Source organism: Onychomys torridus, chromosome 14 (assembly GCF_903995425.1).
Source record: "Onychomys torridus chromosome 14, mOncTor1.1, whole genome shotgun sequence".
NCBI lineage: Eukaryota > Metazoa > Chordata > Mammalia > Rodentia > Cricetidae > Onychomys > Onychomys torridus.
Window position 1 is genome coordinate 3536795 of NC_050456.1, and position 19760 is coordinate 3556554.

Sequence of the window (19760 nt, forward strand, 5' to 3'; positions counted from 1 at the left end):
TCATTTGTGGCTGTCATCATGGAATCAGTTCCTATTATGGTCCTGTCTAGCTTGGATTTTCTTTCTTTCTGTTTTTCTTGACAATCAGAAGGATAATTTCAGAATATGAAATGTTCATCAAAGCAAGGTAAAGAGACTTGGAATGCTTACTTATTTTATATGCTGAAGGTACATAATTGAGACTCAAATCTGCTTTTCTCATCTGCAAACAGCTCAGCGTCAGTGTCAACACTGTGGACAACTTCCAACCTCTTCAGACCTGCTTGATGGTAGGTCAGGAAACCAGCTCAGAGTAGTTACATCATGTTCCCAGTGCCTTTTCTTTACCTTCTTTACTTTTTCTAAAACCACGCCTGCTGACTGTTTAGCAAAGAGGAGAAAAAGCATCTGTGGGAATCCTTGTTCTTAACATCAATAGCCCTTGTTAGCACAGCTGGCGGTCAGTGTGTGCTTAGCACACTGTTGACACGTTACTGTAATTGCCCATTTGAAATGACTACCTGCTAAAAATGGAAGTAAATTTTTGTTTCATTTTCTTCATTCATAAATTTGTGAATTTTGCACAGCCCAAGTAAGGAGAGTTGTAATTTTCTTGACTTGTTTGCATTCTAATTAAGAAGGCTTCTAAATTATCAATTAATTTTACTAAACCTAAAAGCAATTAGGAATTGTGAATGCTAACATAAAAATTCCCTTTGACATCAAGTGTGAGTATGGAAACAACACAACATTAAAAATAGAATATGTAGCCAGGGTATTATTGCTTGCCACTTGAATCCTTTTGAAAACAAGATCCTCAAATATTTTTTAAATACGTCCACTTATCATAATACATAATGCCACTCAAATAAGAGTAATTATCCTGAAGAAATTACGGGGGACAGCAAAGCCTGTCTAGAAAGCTGAATCCCTCTGACCTTTTCATTTATCTTTTGCAAAGATAAAGCCTGAAAATTAACCACTACATTCATTAATAGCCCCATTAATCCCCCAGATGAGCAGTTATGTCCTGAGGCTAAGTCTGGTCAATTGCACACAGGCATTTCTTTAAAAATAACAAAACCCTATATATAACCTACCGCATCCAAAGCTTATTTCTATAAATTCTGACTGCTGGGAAAGATGACACCACAGTTTCCAGTGCCACCCTATATTTTAAATCACAAGACTCAGGTATAATTTGAATAAAAATTCATTTAACATTAAGAAAACCAATTCTATTTAGATTTTATCTTAGATTTACAAAACTCACAGTGCATATGTTACTGGTCATAACACATTTCCCTCAAGCCTCACAATTGCTAAAAATACTAGATCAATCACCATTTCAGATCACATTATGAAGTGTGTGAACTAGTGCATTAAAAAACTGTGTTAGCACCTACATAGTTTATTAGGGTAGCTACATTCAAGACACACATGGTATACCTTTAAATAGCACTGTTAAAATACCAAATAAAATGTCAATGTCTGTCAGGTCTCTGGCTTTTATAAATTGTTTAGACTGGACAAGTTGGGGTTTGGACATTGTTCTTTTCATATGGTGTAGAAAAGAAGAGACCATAAAAAGAAAAGAACAATAAAGTATAGCTCATTTTTGAAGTTCTTTCATGGAAAAACATACTCTGGTTCATTACCCTCCCAATCAACAATTTCCTCCCAGTCCTTCGGTCTGTGTTGACTCTCTCCCCCTCCTCCCTCTGGGTGGTATTCTGAGCTTACACATACTACTCAGTAACAGCAGTTTTTAAGTCACTTCAAAAGAGAATGTTGGGACAGCATTACAGATTTTACACACACACACACACACACACACACACACACACACACACGCATGCAAAGCACATGGTATTTTTAACATGGACCAAGGTTTTGCTCACCGTGCTAGGGTCTTACAAATATACCAGTATGCTCTGACTACAGAACATGCTGGAGAGGAGGAAGACCCTTCAGGCAGGACCGTAACTACCTACTTACACAGGAGTTCTGCTCATACCTCAGTGGCCATCTCCTTGCCCTCCTCCCTCCATCTCTTCCCTTTATTAACACACTACACCCCCCAAACAACAACATCCCTGTTTCAGCTTCTTCTCTGGATTTCCCACACTTAATGCAACCCAGACCTCACCTTCAGCTCTCCCGAGGCCACTTTGGAAGCCAGTTCAATGACACAGCCAACAGCCATGCGTGCAGCACCGGACGAGTGCAGCTCATTCCAAATGGTGTCACTGTCCACCTGAGCAAACAGTCAGCAGGGTCCAAAGAAGGAGAGAAAAGGAAAAGAGAAGAGAAGGGTGAGAAGTGGGTGGGAGTTGGGGAGGGGAAAAGAAAGAGAAAACAAATCTCCGAGGAATGGCTGGCAGGCTAACACCTATGTACAATAACATTAGTCTTCAGTCCTGGCCAGCTGAAAAGGCCTTCTTGACATGGCTTTGCAATAGACTTTTCTCTGCACTGAATTCTCCAATGGAAACACATTCCTTCCATGCCTCACTGCCATTCTCTGTTTAGATTTCTCATTACAAACAGCATTACATAGGCCTGATCTGGCTTAGGTACAGGCCTGCTAAAATCCAGGCACCAGCAGTAGGTAGAGCGAAAACCAAAAGCACTTAGTTAGACATAAAAATCGGATTTGCAAGTGCTGGAGGGAGAAAATACCAATCTGACTGCAGGTTTATCCGGGGCCAAAGACAAGGTTTAGGCAGGTACCAGTAAGAAGCAGTAACCACGGGCTCAGCCCAAAGAATGGAAGGGACTTGTGGACCTCACACTTAGAAGTTAGAGAGATTTGGTTTACAAAGGAGAGACTTCATTCTTTTAGTACAGGTGCCCTTTTGAGACTGGTTCCAGTGCACGCTGGTTCTGCACTAGAGCAGCATCATGGAGGCATGGCCTAGCATTTGTTCAGAAAATGCCCTTGGTCCTTTTCCACACATCAATAAGAATAGATATATTAAGAATATTAAATGTGCAGTAGTAGTGGTTTTAATTATAATGTGTGTTACATATATTATGTATAAACTATTTCAAAATGTTGAAATGTCAGAATGACTTGACAAGCGGCTTTGATCTCAGATCTCAGAGTGTGTAAATCATATGAAGTGTTAAGAAATGAGATTAAATGTTTGTGAATGTAAATATCAAGTCTTTGCAGATTGGCCAAAGAGAGGATTTCCTGGGCAAAACAAGCTTTTGTTTTTTAAAAAAAATGAGAATAAATCTAAGGTCCAGTCATATAAGAAAGTGAAATAAATAAAAACAAGGCATAGTCACAAAATACTAGTTGGTTTCCTGAGTAATGTCGTATCTGTTCTTTTGTCACATAGCCATTATTGACTTAAATCATAGAAAATTGTCAACAATAGAACCAATAACATAATCATATTGTTCTCAAGAAGTATTGGGCACAGGTGTTCAATAGATACTAGAGGTTCTTCAACCTATCCAAACAACTGTGACCCCCAAGTTGTCAATGAGGAATTAAAAAAAAAAAACTATATAACCATGCAGATAAACATAAATATACACACAGAAATTAAGGTCATCTAAACAGGATGACTGTGAAGAGAGAAGCTTTTAAAGCCAGTCTGTTAGAGAGAGATCATAACCTTATTATTAAATCTGAGTTACACTGAGCCACTAATTAAATTCTGTGACCTGATTTGCTTATCTATGAAACTATCTTAAGTATCATCAGATAGCTCAGAGGTTAACAGCACATACTGTTCTTCCAGAGGATCTGAGTTTGGTTCCCGGTAACCACATGGCACATATTCACACAAACAAACCCACAAAGGCATAGGAAAAAATAAATCTAGAGTACCATCTGCATATGACTGCTCCAAGGCTGACTAAGGAGGTGATAAACAAAGGGTGGTTGCTTTTATTTCAGCCACTGTTATACCTGCACACCAGGCACAACTGAGCACTGGGGAGCACTTCATGAACCAATGTTCACTGTGTGTCATATAGTTTAGAATCAGTGTTTACATCACCACACACCTACTGCTGTCATAGCTAAGTCTAGATTAATGAGCATTTGAACTGAGAGGTTAAATAAAGGCATATCACTGAATCCAAAAGGGCCAATCTAGACTGAATTACCACATAGCTTCTAAGCACCTTGTTTGTTAAATTTGGAAGAGTCAAGCAGTATATATATATATATATATATATATATATATATATATATATATATATATATTCCATGGCACTTGGAAATTTCCTTCTAAAAATGTTAAATACTCCATCAGGTTAGAAATATTAGCTGTTTCTGGGTGGTGGTGGCAGCTCACACATTTAATCCAGTCCTCAGCAGGTAGAGGCAGATCTCTGTGAGTTTGAGGCCAGCCTGGTCTACAGAGTGATTTCCAGGACAGCTAGAGCTATACAGAGAAACCCTGTCTTGAAAAATAAAAACAAACAAAAAAAGGAAAGAATTATTATCTGTTCCTTCAAATGGGTATAATGTTGGATTAGTCACAAGACTTCAGGTTACCACATATATTTTGATGTGAAATCTACCTACCTGTTCAAAATACTTGAAAGTATTTTGTATTGACAAATACTCTGTGTCTATACAATTAGTGTTGGTGCCTAAAATAGTAGGGGTGACAGCTTGATTTCAATTTAGCAAACATCAGTCTTGTACCTAATATGAGTTGTAATTTGGGGATGTTTTTTTAGTAAAGATAGGGTTATTGTTCTCAAAGCATGGTCAATGGATTCTTGAGACTTTGTGACTTATATCCAAAGTTTTGCTTATCTCAAATACATCCTCTTTTAGGGATCTATGATATTTGTCACTCATTCATTTATTTATACTAAAATATATAGGACATTTATGTAAGAGCTACTTGAACATCTGTTTTATGTATAGTTTACAATTAAGTGGTAAAAAATGAACAAGTTTTGCAGATAGAATCTGATGACTGACTTGTAGATTTATGATTAGGTAGGTTTCTTTTGCTGTAAAATCACATCACAGGCTGGGGAACTTACACAATTCATACTGTTTTACATTTGCCAGTTAGTTTTTGCCTTGCAGCTGGCTTTCTGGGATGTTCTCACACAGCTGTCCCTTGTATTCAGGTTCCAATGCTTAGAAGGCCACTTGTCTTATCAGGTGAGGAACCCATTTTTCTAATTTCATTTACTGTTAATTATTTTCTAAGTGCTTATTCACTACTATTATGGGTTTTGGATTCACCATATTAATTTTGAAGGAATTTTAGGGAAGCTCTATCCCAAAAGTTTGTTCATAAGTCAATTTACAAACACACTCCCATGACATCATGGTTCCAAATGATGTTTCAGGGTCAAATTAGATATAAAACATATCTCATATGTATTTCCACATCTTACAAGATCTCCCACAGAATAATTAGATACTCTTGGGACCACATTAGCTAATTAGCAAGATCTTGATGGCGTTAGTAACACATGCAAGACAAATCCTTAAAAGCAGAACATCTGAACTTTAAAAAGTTATTGTTTTTCTTTCCATGCATATGAACTTCTTTATTCATCCACCAACTCACATATTGATGAGTACGTGTTTGTGCATACATGTGTGTGGTATGTGTGAGTGTGCATGTATTAGGGGTAGTAGTACAGGAGCCAAAAGGGAGATAAGGCTTAATAGGGAGAAAATGCAAAGACACAGACATTCAGAAAAGAATCAGCACCATGTGCATATGCATTAAAAAATTTTATGTCAAAGGAAGTTTTTTTCTAATTCTTCTATACCTGAAAATTTTGCTTGTTTGTCCCATATCATCTATGTGAACAGGTTTTGTTCCCTGCTTCCCGAGATGATAGCTCAAACAATGGACTCTTTCCACCTGTGACTGCCTGACACCTAGCTTGCTGCTTATATGGTGCATAGGGAATTATGGGAGGAAGAAGATCTTAAACACTGTCTCTTCTGGTCCTGGGAGATTAGACACAGGCAGACACAGGGTACAATGGAGGCATCGAAGCAGGGAGCAGCCTGGGAACAAATGAGGCAGAAATGACCAGGGAAGTTAACGAAGTAGTTAAAGAGTAAAGACTCAGTGTTCACATTCGGCACTTATGGTGAGTCTATACTGAACTTCAGGTACCACTTGAGGAGCCTATAGAGTAAGGTCAAAAGTCAACCAAGGGTCACATTCGTGTGTCTCCTGTAGAGTGGGAGTGGGAGCACAAAATGCCCAGGATCAACTAAGGATATACTGCAAGAGAGTCTACAGAATCAACTAACTACAACTTATTCCACATGGAGTCCATGACAAGCAGCTCAGGAGACCCTAATATGGGCTGAGCTGAGGTTGCTGAGCCCCAGTGGCCAAAATTCCAGGTTATAGAGAAGTCAGAAATCAGGTGTCAGTCCCCAGGTGGCACAGTTACACAGTCAGGAGACAGGGAACAATCAGGTTACATAAGGAACCAGATTGCCATGGAAACCTGAATGTTCAGAGAACAGCATGAGGATTCAAGGACCCCTCCAGTCCTCCATCCTTTCTCAGGCACCCCATTGTCACCTCTGGAGAAAAATCCAAGAGACTGAGCTATTGCTTGAATAGGCTTAAACCAATCATACATGGGTCTTTAAAAGACAGAATTTTTATCTGAAAGGAAGAGTTAAAAGCAGAAGAGACTGATGTGTTATTAATTGGGAAGATCAGTGTAACTGGGAGAAAAAGGGGAAACGTCTCTTGGCACTATTGAGGGAACATAGGGTCTTCTGTTTCCTTTTCATTTTTATTATTTTGAGGTACAGTCTTGCTAAAGGTGTTATGATGATGTGGCAATCATGAATCACCTGTTTCAGCCTCCCAAGTACTGGGTTTAGAGGTGTTACCACAATGCCTAGCTTTAGCTGTGTAGTCTTATTATTACCACTGTTAATTTTGAATCATTGTGTATTGAATCCCCACGCTCAGCAAGTGCTCTACCAATGAGCTACATCCTCAACTTTTATCTCATTTTCAAGGCCAGAAAACTACTTGGCTAGATGCCAGGAGAAAATATTTGTCCTAGGTTCTGAACAAAGTCTCTAAAGGCTATTCCATTATAGTGTTCTATTATTATTCTATATACTATATTATTGTTATTGTTGCTGTTGTTATTATTATTATATTATACTATGTCTATTATAGATATATCCTAATGTATCTATATATTATTAAAGACAAGGGAATATAACTATATATTACAGCAAACAGAACAATACCTGAATTAACATCCACCTAATTCCCCTGTAGTATTTACCAAGATTTCTTTTGTAGGTCATTTTAATAAACAATGCTTTCACCATTGATGTATTTCCTTGAGTCAGCTCACTCTGTAGACCAGGCTGAGACCCATCGGCCTGCCTCAGCCTCCCATGTGCTGGGACTAAAGGCATGCACTGTGGCCCAGCAGCTCATCCTTTGTCTCATTGCTCTTCATAGTATTTATCTCAGCAACAGGAAAGAAACAAAGAGACTTGCTGAGAAAGGATAGTATTATACTTTGGGGTGAGGGTCCTTTGACTTTAGCATGGATACAATGACAATATCCATCCTGGAGATACATCTGCTTAGTAATACAGAGAGTAAGAAGGATGTAAGGCAAACTATGGCTTAGCAGGCCACAAGAATGTCCCTTGTGTCCAGGTGGTGGTGGTGCACACCTTTAATCCCAGCACTTGGGAGTCAGAGGCAGGTGGATCTCCGTGAGTTCAAGGCCAGCCTGGTCTTACAAAGTGAGTTCCAGGAAAGGCACAAAGCTACACACTTGTGTTATAGTAAAATAAATACTTAAGTAAAAACTAAAACAGGCAAAACACTTACTCCTTATGAAACGTGAGGATGAAGTAGAAAGCGCTGAGATCAGTTTTTAAGCGTGTACCCTGAATGGAAGGAGAGGTCATTTTCTCTACTTCTCCATGGGCCTCAAGCTAAAAGTTCCCAGAAGGTCAAGAAACAGAGTCTTACTCACTCATTACAGCATCAGTGAGAGGGTGAAGGGAAAGGCAGGAGTGTGGGATGGAGGGAAAATCCTGCATGCAACCTGGATGCATGCTTCATGTCTGCCAGTACCTGGGGCTCTTAAATAAGTAGGAGAGAGCTGTCTCTAAGAGATTCTAGTAGAAGATAAAGTAAAAGCCAGTAAAGGACTAAACTGCTTTAAGAAACAGCCCCAAGCCAGGCATGGTGGCCCTCACCTCTAATCTCTACACTGGAGAAGAGTAGACAGAAGGATGGTGTGAGCTCAAGGCTGCCAAGCCATAGGCTGAAACTCAGCCTCCAGATGGATTGGTGGGGGAGCTCAGGAGTTAAGAGCACTGACAGCTCTTCCAGTGGACCTGGGTACAATTCCCAATACCCATGTGGCAGCTCACATATGTCTGTAACTCCAGTTCCAGGGAAATCCATGCACCAGAGTACCAGGAATGCACGTGATGCATAGACATATATGAAAGCAAAATATCCATAAAATAACCATATATGTTATACATTATATATTATACATATAACAAAAATAAGCTAATATATCTCAAAATATAATACATACATACATACGTGTATGCAAACATACATGCACAGATAAACAAACAAACCCAGCCACTCCCTAATACTATCCATATCTGGAGGAATAACATGTCCCAATCTTTGTCTGACAGTTAAGGAAATGTAGGATTAGAGGCTTCAGGACTGCACTAAACTTCCCTAAGGAGCCTGGAGAGTTGACGTATATCTCATTCACTCATAACACATAAGAACACAACCCAGCAAATACATAATAGAAAACCAGTATGGATTGTTTATATTTTTAGCAGTACTTTTACATTCCCCTCCTCTGAAGTTCTTTGGTTTCAACTATTTGAAAGTACAGATGTCACTAATCATGTTGGTGCTTTTCAGCTAACAGGTAATGAGAACTTATTATGATCTTTGAAGTGTATAAAGCTTCTACCTATTTTAACTTATAAGTGTTCTGGCTATCACTGATGTAACTACTATTATTAAGCAGATCCAGCTGGGCTATGGCAGTGCATACCTTTAATCCCAGCACTCAGGAGGCAGAGGCAGGAAGATCTCTGAGTTTGAGGCCAGCCTGGCCTACAGAGCAAGTTCCAGGACAACCAAGGGTAAACAGAGGAACCCTGTCTTAAAAAGAAGAAGGGGAGGAGGAAGAAGAGAAAGAAGGAGGAAGAGAAGAAGGAGAGGAAGGAGGAGGAGGAGAAGGAGGAGGAAGAGGAGGAAGAGGAGGAGGAGGAGGAGGAGAAAAACTTAAAAGCCGTACCATCAACTACATAGAGGTGATTCCATTACTGAATAGGGGAGAAGCAGTGAGGAGTCAGGATAGTGCAGTGCTTAACAATATTGATTATTATAACAGTAAACCCCAAATCCAAAAGTAAAACAGCATGATTTATTACAAACAGATTCCAATCATATTTGAAGAATCTAAGGAGTTCCCTAATTAAATATATCCTCTAATACCCATATGAGTATGTTATCTTTAAAATAATTTAACTTCATCCTGTTTAGATTACTAAAATATTTTAAAAAAATCAAATGCTTTTGGCAAGTTGAACCTGGCATATTTTGATGTTTCCTATGTTGTTTATTTATTTACTTATTTATTTATGTTTGTCAACATTCTATAGCTATGATTCTCAGTACAGGTGATTTTACTTCTCCAGGCCATCTGTTGAGCTCTTGAGGCATATTTTTATTGTCATGACTAAGGGACAGACCTGCTTGTGGATTCTGATGGGAAGAAGATAGGAAGAATGTGAAACATCCAACAGCTACAAGACAATCCAGATAAAATTTAATTTAACTACACAAAGCTCATAAAAGATTAGGAGATTGTTACTTATAAAGATTTCTAACTGGATACACATATGAAAGAGATCTTAATGGAATAATCAGAGAGCAGGGGAGACAAAGCCCCAACTGGACATCTCTCACCACCAAAGAAAACCTCCGGTGCCAGGAATGGGCTACATTTAACAGAACTGTTGGCAAATGGGCCTCATGAAAACCCAGTCAACACAGCTATTGCCAGGGCTATCAGTTGCTCTTCACAAACTAGTGGTAAGTCAGGCTCTATTGCTGAAGGAAACACCTATACCACTCGCTGAACACAGAGAAGTCAGCTTGTTCCTATCTAGAGCCTTCACCCCTCCTGACTAGTGTTTATGGTGCTGGAAGGTACTTTGTATGCTATCAGAGGAAAAAGTAAACACCAACTCAGCTACAAACCCTTTCATCCACAAGAGTGGCCTGCCTGAAAGATAAGTTGGTACAGTAGTGACACAAGGTTTGTGTGAGTAACCAAATATTGGATTTGACTTAAGGCCCACTCCATGAGATGGGAACCAAACCAAACTCTTTGGGTAACCAAGAGCCCAAGTCTAGATAGGCCAGGAACCAAGCCAAAAACCAAGCACTACTGTTCCTCTAAAGAAATGTAGCAACAAAATGACTCCTAAGAACATTCTTCAGTACTCACTGGTCAGTGCCTTGCCCAGCCATCATCACAGAAGCTTCCTTCTGTAGAACACGAGAATAAACACAGAGCCCCACAGTCAGACATTATGCAGAGAGTGAAAGACCTTGGAACACTCAGCCCCAAAAGGAATGCCTCCATCCCTCCCCTCAGGGCTCAGGAAACTTTAAGGAAGAGGAGGTTAAAGGAGTGTAACAAGCAAAGGGGATGGAGGACACCAGGAAATCAAGGCTTTCAAGACACCACAGGGCTGGAGCAGACATGAACTCACAGAGATTGTGGATATTACACAGGGCCTGCATGGGTGTACAACCAGATGGGGTGTGCACTAGATGGCGTGTGCACCAGATGGGGTGTGCACCAGATGGGGCCCTAGAGCTGAAAGCACAAGTGGACACACACCCCAGCCTCAACCCCTATCCCAGCAGCCATTTCCAATTGACAACTGCTTGAAAAGGAAAATATAGTTTTCTACAGTGTCCCTGGGTACAATGTGAGGTCAGCCCCACGCCCAGCAGTAGATGACCAACACAAAAGGAAATCTATGGTAGTTTTGGAGATGAGACCATTACCCCTTTAAAACACCAACACTGAGTTGCCCAAAGACTGACCCCTAAGCTCAATACAGCTAGTCTAGCACCTGAAAGTTGTGGTAATAAGAAACATAGATTCAAACATCTACTTAAAGTAGAGACAAGAGTTCCATGCCAAGAAACACTACTAATAACGTAGCTCCAGGATGCCTAAGAATAATAACAAATGCAGACATGAATAACCAAAGCAATATTTTTCCCCCAAAATCAGTACTCAAATAGCAGTGTTTTCTGAGAAAAGCTACTTCAATGGTATACAAAAACAACAATTTCAAAATAACAACATACGTGATCAAGAACTTAAAGAAGTAAAATGAATATGCTAGAATGAAAACTGTGAATATAAAATAGTTGAATGAAATACTAAAAACAATTCAAAACATGAAAATAGAATTTATACAAAGACAAAATATTTTTAAAAAGTCAAAATGAAATAATACTTCAAGTGAAAAATTCAAGAATTTGATCAAATTCGTAGAAAAAGCCTTAAAAATAGACTGAATAAAGTGGAAAAGAGAGTATCATGTTATGAAGACAAACTAGAAGAGCTGGATCAATCAAAGAAAATGTCAAATTCATCCCTCCCAAAATACCCAAGGGAATATGCAGGAACTCTAGGATGCTATAAAAAGACAAAACCCAAAACAATAGGTGTAGGAAGAGAAGAGGCGAGGAGGAGGAAGAGGAGGAGGAGGAAGAGGGGGAGGAGGAAGAGAAGGAGGAAAAGGAGCAGGAGGGGGAGCATTTGAAGGCAAAAAAAAAAACTTTACAAATTTACAAAAAAAAAATCATAGAAAAAACTTGCTCAAACTAAGAAAAGAAATACCAAGTGTCAGGCTGTATGCAGAACACCAAAAGACAAGACTGGAAAAGGAACTTCTTAAGTTGTAAAACAGTCAGAACACTAAATACATGGAACAAAGGTAGCACAGTGAAAGCTGTGAAAACAAAGAACAAGTCACATGAAATGGAAACCCGACATAATAACGGAAGGTTTTCAGTGGAGGTTATGAAAGTCACAAGGCATTGACCAATGCACTACAAGATACAAAAGACTATCGATGACCGGCCCGACTACTGCACCAGGAAAACTGCAAGTCACAACTGGAAGGGAAAGAAACAATTTCCATGTCATGAATATATGAAAAGAATTTATGATCACTATGCTAGCCCTACAGAGGAAACTGAAATACTTAAGTCTGAAAAAAAATAAACATACCCAAGAAGGCACAAGAAAGAAAGAAAGAATTTCATAATATTGGTTCAAAAAAATCTATAACAGAACACTACAGAGCAATAAAATAAAGAACAATATACATTGTTCAATAATAAATCTTAGTATTAACGGTCTCAGTTCCCCAATAAAGAGACACAGACTAATGAACCAGATTGCAAGACAGGATCCATCTCTTTACCACCTCAATGAAACATGACCATTGGTAGGTACACAGCTTTATTGTGAAAGAATGGAAAGGAGTATTCCAACCAAATGGAAATGATTCAGAAATCTCTCTGGAACTCACACTCTGACACCAATGAGCACAGAAGAGAGACATGTTCACTGGTGGACAGGTAGCTCCTGAAAAATGTTGGTCTCAAGTCCAGTTTGCATTATCCTTTTATATTCCAAAAGCACAAGGTGGAGAGAGCAAACAAGCATGTGAAAATCCCCAGGAGCATATGTTGTGATTAGTGTAGGGGCTTTTGCTCTTCAAAGACATATACTGCAGTTGAGAGGTCAGGTTAGAACCTATTGTATTTCTACTGGTTTCCCAGGTCATTATGTTCCTAAAATAATGCTTGGCAATAAGTAGTACAAGCATTGCTTTAAATAAATTACTAAATGAATCACTAAGTCAGTATTTCAAAATTGTGTATGTGTGTGTTTTACCTTATAACTAAGAAACAAGCAGACATAGCTACTTTAATGTCTGACAAAATAGACTTTAAATAAAACTGACCAGAAGAGTTAAGATACTTAATGGTCATTAAAGGAAAAAGCCAAGAAGGTATCACAATCACAAATATATATGCACTGAAGCAGGAGAACCCAGTCTCATAAAAGAAGCACCATTACCTTTAAAAACACAGCCAAAGCCTATCCCAGCAAGAGTGCGAGGTTTCAATACCAATGTCACATCAATAAATATGTCATCTGGGAATAGAACTAAGTAGAGAAACTCTGGAGTTAAATAACATCATAAATCAAGTAGATTTAGCAGGTATCTATAGAACATTCCACCCTAAAACTGAAAAATATACATACTTGTCAGCAATCCAGAGAATTTTCTCCAAAATAAGTTGCATATTAGAACACAAAGCAATTCTCAATATAAAAACAGTCTGGAATCATGTCTTGCATGATTCCTATCTAACGAGCATGGAGTAGAGGTGCATCAGCAGCAGTGGAGATGACAGAAAGTCCATAGACTCGTCAAAGCTGAACAACACTCTACTAAATCAAAACTGGTGAAGAAAAACCAGGAGGGAAACTTTAAAATTCATAGGATTGAACTAAAATGAAAACACAACATGTCAAAATCTATAGGACACCGTGAAGAAAGTCCTAAGAGGAAAGTATGTAGCACTATGTGCCAACATAAAATATTGTAACATATCTCAATTTAACAACTTAATGATACACATGAAGGCCTTAGAATAACAAGAAAAACCAACAACCCTGAAGCACATGGGAAGAAATAATTAAAATCAGGGCCAAAATTAGTAAAACAGCAATGAAAATTACAAAGAGTTGATAAAATGAAGACTTAGTTATTTGAAAGTATCAACAAGATTGGACAAATCTTTAGTTTTGAGGATTCAAATGAATAAAATTGGAGATAAAAAGTCAGAAATTACAATGGACACTGGAGAAACTCAGAGAGTCAAAGGACATACCTTAAAAAATAAATACCCTATAATCCATCAGACCGGAAAATCTAAAAGAAACTGATTAATTTTTAGATATATACACCATGCTAATGTTAAATCCAGATGAAGAAAATAATTGGAGTAGACTCATGACATCTAGTTAGATAGAAATAGTAATTAATTTTAAAGAGCCTAGGGCCAGATGAATTTAGTACAGAATTCTACCAGACCTTTAAAGAAGACCATCAACAGTTCTCAAATTATTCTACAAGACAGAATGGAAGGAGCATTTCCAAGTTCCATATGACCCTAATATGAAAAGCAAGCAAAATCAACCCCAATGAAAAATAAAGAAAGTAAGCAGTAGGTCAATATTTTTGATGAACATAGACACAAAAATATTTAGTAGTATACTTATAAGCTAAATTCGAGAACACATCAAAAAGATTATCTATTGTGATCAAGTCAACTTGATCCTGGAGGTGCACAGATGGTTCAACATATACAAATCCGTAAACACAAATCACCACATAAATAGACTAAAGGACAGAAACCACATAATCATTTCATTAGATGTAGAAAAGGCCTTTGACAAAAATCCAACATGCATTCATGCATGGTAGAAGTCTTGGAGAGACTAGGAATGCAGGGAACGCATCTCAACATAAAAAAGGCAATATTCAGGAAGTATATAGGCAACATCATCTTAAATGAATAAAAATTGAGAGCATTTCTGCTAAAATCATGACCAAAACCAGGATGTCCATGCTCCTTCTCATGTTCAACCTGAAGTTTTAACTAAAGTGGTAAGACAAGTAAAGGAAATAAAGTGGATGCAAATCAGAAACTACTTTTATTTCCTGATGATATGATTCTATTCATAAAAGGACCAGAAGACTCTGCCAGAAAATTCCTACACCTGATAAATATATTCAGCAAAGTAACGTGATAAAAAATTAACATACAAAAAGTGATGGTCTCTTTATATATAAATGGCAACATACCTAAAAAGAAACAAAACCATTTAAAAACATCTCAAAATATTTTAGAATAACTGCAACAAAGGAAATAAAATATTTGTACAATGAACACTTTTTAAACACTAAAAAAAAAAAAAGAAATTGAAGAGGATACCACAAGACGAAAAGAACTCACATGCTCATGGATTGGTAAGATTAATTTTATGAAAATGGCCACCCTATCAAAAACAATCTAGATTCAATGCAATCCCCATCACAATTCCAATACAATCCATTGTAGAAATTAATTTTAAAAATCTTAAATTTCACATGGAAATACAAAAGACTCAGGATGGCCAAACAATCTCAAAAACAACCATAAAAACTACAACAAAACTACTGATGGTGTCACCATCCCGGATGTCAAGCTATACTTTGGAGCGATAGCAATACAAACAGCACAGCACCAACATTAAAATAGACTCAGTAATTGGTGGAATGGAATTGATGATGCATATATGAATCTACACCCTACCCAAAGAGTCCAACAACACACACAGGTGAGGAGAATATTTTCATCAGATGCTACTGACCAAACTAGAGAACATCATTTAGAAGACTGAAGTCTGATCTTTATCTCTAGTCCTGCACAATCTCAACTCCAGTGGATCAAGGAGTGGATATCTGAGCCTATGTTTAAAATCATCTGCAAAGGAAAGTACTTTCTCAACAGGATCCCAACAGTGCAGGCATGAAGATCAAAATTAATGCCACTTCATTAAACTAAATTGTTTTTATAGCGCAAAGAACACTATCACTTGAGAGATAAAGAATTTCAAATAAATTTTACCAGCTACACATATAACAGAGGATTAATATCTAAAATGTATAAATACCTAAAACACTAAATATCAAGAAAACAAACAACTCAATTAAAAATGGGGCATAGAACAAAACAGTTCTTGAAAGATGAAATACAAGCTGGGTGGTAGCACAAATCTTTAATCTCAGCATCCGGGAGGCAGAGGCAGATGGATCTTTGAGTTTGAGGCCAGCTTGGTATACAGAGTGAGTCCCAAGATAGCCAGGGCCACACAGAGGAACCCTGTATCAAAAATAAATTTAAAAAAAAAGATGAAATACAAATGGCTGAGTAACATCTTTAAAATGTACAACATCCTTAACCATTAAGGAAATGCAAATTAAAACTAATTTGAAACTTCTTCTTACTCCACTTAAAACAGCTAATATTAAAACAAAAACAAAAACCACAGAACAAAATATCCCTGCTCACCCCCCCCAAAAATGTCAAATATTCACTATTGGTGGGAGTCCAAACTGTTGTATCCATTATGAAAATCAGTGTGGAAGCTCCTCAAAAAGCTAGAAATATATCCACCACATGATAATCTATTGCACCTTTGGTTATACACCCAAGGACTTAAATCCTACTATAGAGACACCTGCTCATCCATTTTCATGATTATTCTATTCACAACAGCCAGAAAACAGAAAAAGAATAAGTTTGCGACTGATGAATGGATAATAAATATGTAGTATATTTACACAATGGAATAATATTTAGCTACTACAAAAAATGAAATTATGGAGTTTCCAAATAAACAGATGGACCTAGAATCAATAAATACCTCTTGTGAGGTAACCCAGACTCAGAAAGATAATCAATCATCACATCTTTTCTCTCATTTGTGGATGTGAGCTTTGAATCTTCAGATTTGTGTGTTTCGTTTACAATACCCAAAGAGGTCAGGAAATTACTGAAGAGACCTGGGGAGACTGAACTCACTAGTAGCATGGCTAGTAGAGCATGACTATAAAGAGGAAAAGAGAAAAGAAAGCTGAAGTAGAGGGCTTGGTCAGGGGCGTTCCACCTAGAACAGAAAACTACTTTCAACTTTTCTGATTCCTTTTATTTTAATTAATTATTTTTTCATTTATTTTACATCCGACCACAGGCAGTTTCTCCTCCCTCCTCTCCATCTGTTCCCCTTCCTCTACCTTCCCCCCTCACTCCTAGGTTTTTGTTCAGAAAGGGGCAGGCCTTCCATGGCATATCAACCTGAGGCAGGACCAAGCTCTTCCCCTGAATCAAGTCTGGGTAAGGCCAGGTAGTATGGAGAACAGGTTCCCAAAAGGCAGCTCAAGCATTAGGGACAGGCCCTGATCCCGCTTCTAGGAGTCCCACAAGTAGACCATGTTATGAAACTGCCACACTTATGGAGAGGTCCCAGGTCGGTCCCTTGAAGGCTCCCTAGATGTCAGTTCAGCATCTGTGAGCTCCTATGAGCCCAAGTTAGTTGTTTCTGTGGGTTCCATTGTGATGAACTTGACCCTCCTGACTCGTATAATTCTTCTTCCCTCTCTTCAGCAGGACTCCTGGAGTTTGGCCCAGTGCTTAGCTGTGGATCTTTGCATTTGCTTCCATCATTTGCTGGATGAAGGCTCTCTGATGACAATTAGGGTAGTTACCAGTCTGAATATAGGAGAAGGCTAGTTCAGGCTCCCTCTCCACTGTTGCTAGGAGTCTTAGCTGGGTCCTCCTTGTTACCTAGCCTCTCTGGGGCTGTGGATTGCAGCCTAGTTATCCTTTACTTTACAGCAAACATACCGTGTTTGTCTTTCTGGGTCTGGGTTACCTCACTCACAATGACTTTTTTTCTAGTTCTATTCATTTGCCTGCAAATTTCATGATATTGTGATTGTTGTTTAAACATTTGCTTCTCACTGTGACTTTGATTGAGGAATATTAGTGCTGAGATGACTGCCACAGGCAGGCTGGTTCCACAGGCATCATTTACTCGTGGGCGAGAATGAGTGATCTCAGATCAGAAGTGTTCTGTGTTCTGTCTAATAGGGTAGTGGCTATTGAAAGGATGGCATGGTACTTCTTTAGTAGTCCTAGCTGCTACACTGTTAGATGTTAGATGCAACATTTTAATTATTAATAACAATAAGAATTAACTTTTAAAAAATTCCAGGCTGAGCTAAACTAAACCTATCTGTGCTAAATATTTGTGCTGTTTATTTATATTCAGCTATTCATTGACTTGTTTATTTCACAATGCTGGGGACAGAACCTAGAATACAGTACATGCTGGGCAAATCCTCTACCACCTAGGTATTACCCCAAAACTTAGAATGCCACACTTTTACACAAAGTTTAAAAGTTCTAAAGCAGAGAAGGCAAACCATAGCTCAGATGAATTAAATGGGCTGCTTCCCGTGTAGCCAAGATCAAAGCTTAACCCAGGAGACTCCTCAGGGTAGGGCATTTGGGGAGCTGACCTCTGAGTTCAGGTGTACTCATGATCTCAGCCTCCATGTCAGGCTGCCACTGGAGAACAGTGTGTTAGACAGAATGAAAGATAATTAGGGTTTTATTCTGTTTTGTCGTCTACCTCGTCCTTAGTCATTAAAAATTATTATCTTTTATAAAAGTATTGCTGTATAACAAATGGGAATATAATAGGAACAAATACATGTATCTCAAGATGTAATGATTTGAGAAGCCTTAATTTCACAGAAAAGGACTTTCCAAGCTGAACAAGGAAAGAATCTTATTTTAGTATAAAGGACACAAAACATGGCAGAGCAGGACTATAAGAAATGTACTTGAAGTATTTATATTTTTAAGTTAATCTTAAGATGGATACTTTATTGAAGTGTATAAGAGAGAATGGCTATTGACACTACGTCTCATAGCATATGAAGAATTCATGTCTAGATGTTTCCAGATCCCCAGGACTTGAAGAAATTACGAGCTTTAAATATACTTTTACAAATAATTGCAGGGAGTCCTCCTTATTCCCTTCTAGTGGTGGCCTTCCTAAGAGCACCTTCCACATAGAACAACCAGACCTTAGGGACTGTATTGACATGAATGGCAGGCACCTTAAGGACCAACCCTCCCATTCTCAAATTATTTAAACATTAGCAAGTTCATTAAATGATTGAAGCTCCAAGAAAAATGGCGAAGACACCACCTCCTTCATAATGTTGTCACTAGCTTTAAATTCATCAGAGCACACAATGTGCTTCATAAAGTGTGATGGAATGCAGCAACAATAAGTACTCAGTAAACATTAACTCAAAAAAGAAAGCAAGAGAGAGGAAGGAGGGAAGGAAGGAAGGAAGGAAGGAAGGAAGGAGGGGAGGGAGGGAGGGAGGGAAAGAAGGAAGGAAGGAAGGAGGGAGGGAGGGAGGGAGGGAAGGAAGGAAGGAAGGAAGGAAGGAAGGAAGGAAGGAAGGAAGGAAAAAAGGAAGAGAAGAGAAAAGTAAAAGCTCAGGGCTTTGGTTCTAACATTGCTTTCTGTTTAGCAGCACATCAAAGGACAGGAATCATCTATGAAGATGCTGGAAGCCAGAAACTACCTCCAATCAGAAAGCTCCATGTTTAAGCAACATATGGATCTAGTTCAGCTGGAGTTTCCTGAATGAATGTGGCCTTTGCAGGCTTTCCAAGCACATTGAGCAGCGCTCCATCATTGGCACTGGAAATAAAGCTAATGGTCTGCAAAGCCGCACATGATAGAGATTAAGCTACCTGTCCTGAATGGATGTGATGGTATTTAAACTGGAAAGGGAATGACTTAGAGGAAAAGGAATTTAGGCACCGTCTCCTTTGTAGAATCTAAATGTGGCTTGTTGATTTCTTTTGGAAATATTTCCAGAGTTAAATATAATACTACTGTGCCCATTAAGAAAACAGGTTTCCTATGGGATGGGCATGTGGTACATGATTGCTGCTCTGATGCCTTGAAAATTTCACCGTGTAAGTTGGGTAATAAAACCCCTCTAAGCACTAAGCAGTTGAGTGAGCTTTTGC

The 19760-nt window shown here is 38.4% G+C and overlaps 1 protein-coding gene across 9 annotated transcripts in view; it reads right to left on the bottom strand.

The window, feature by feature from the left end:
- Positions 1-19760, bottom strand: part of Hdac9 (histone deacetylase 9) — an 893084-nt gene that overhangs the window by 205003 nt on the left and 668321 nt on the right. For all 9 annotated transcript variants that reach the window (XR_004946518.1, XM_036205789.1, XM_036205785.1 and 6 more), the window contains one exon: positions 2129-2236. Coding sequence is in view for 8 of the 9 variants with exons in the window: in XM_036205789.1 (XP_036061682.1) it covers positions 2129-2236 (108 nt within the window). In the remaining variant the exon portion in view is untranslated. The remainder of the gene's footprint in view (positions 1-2128; positions 2237-19760) is intronic.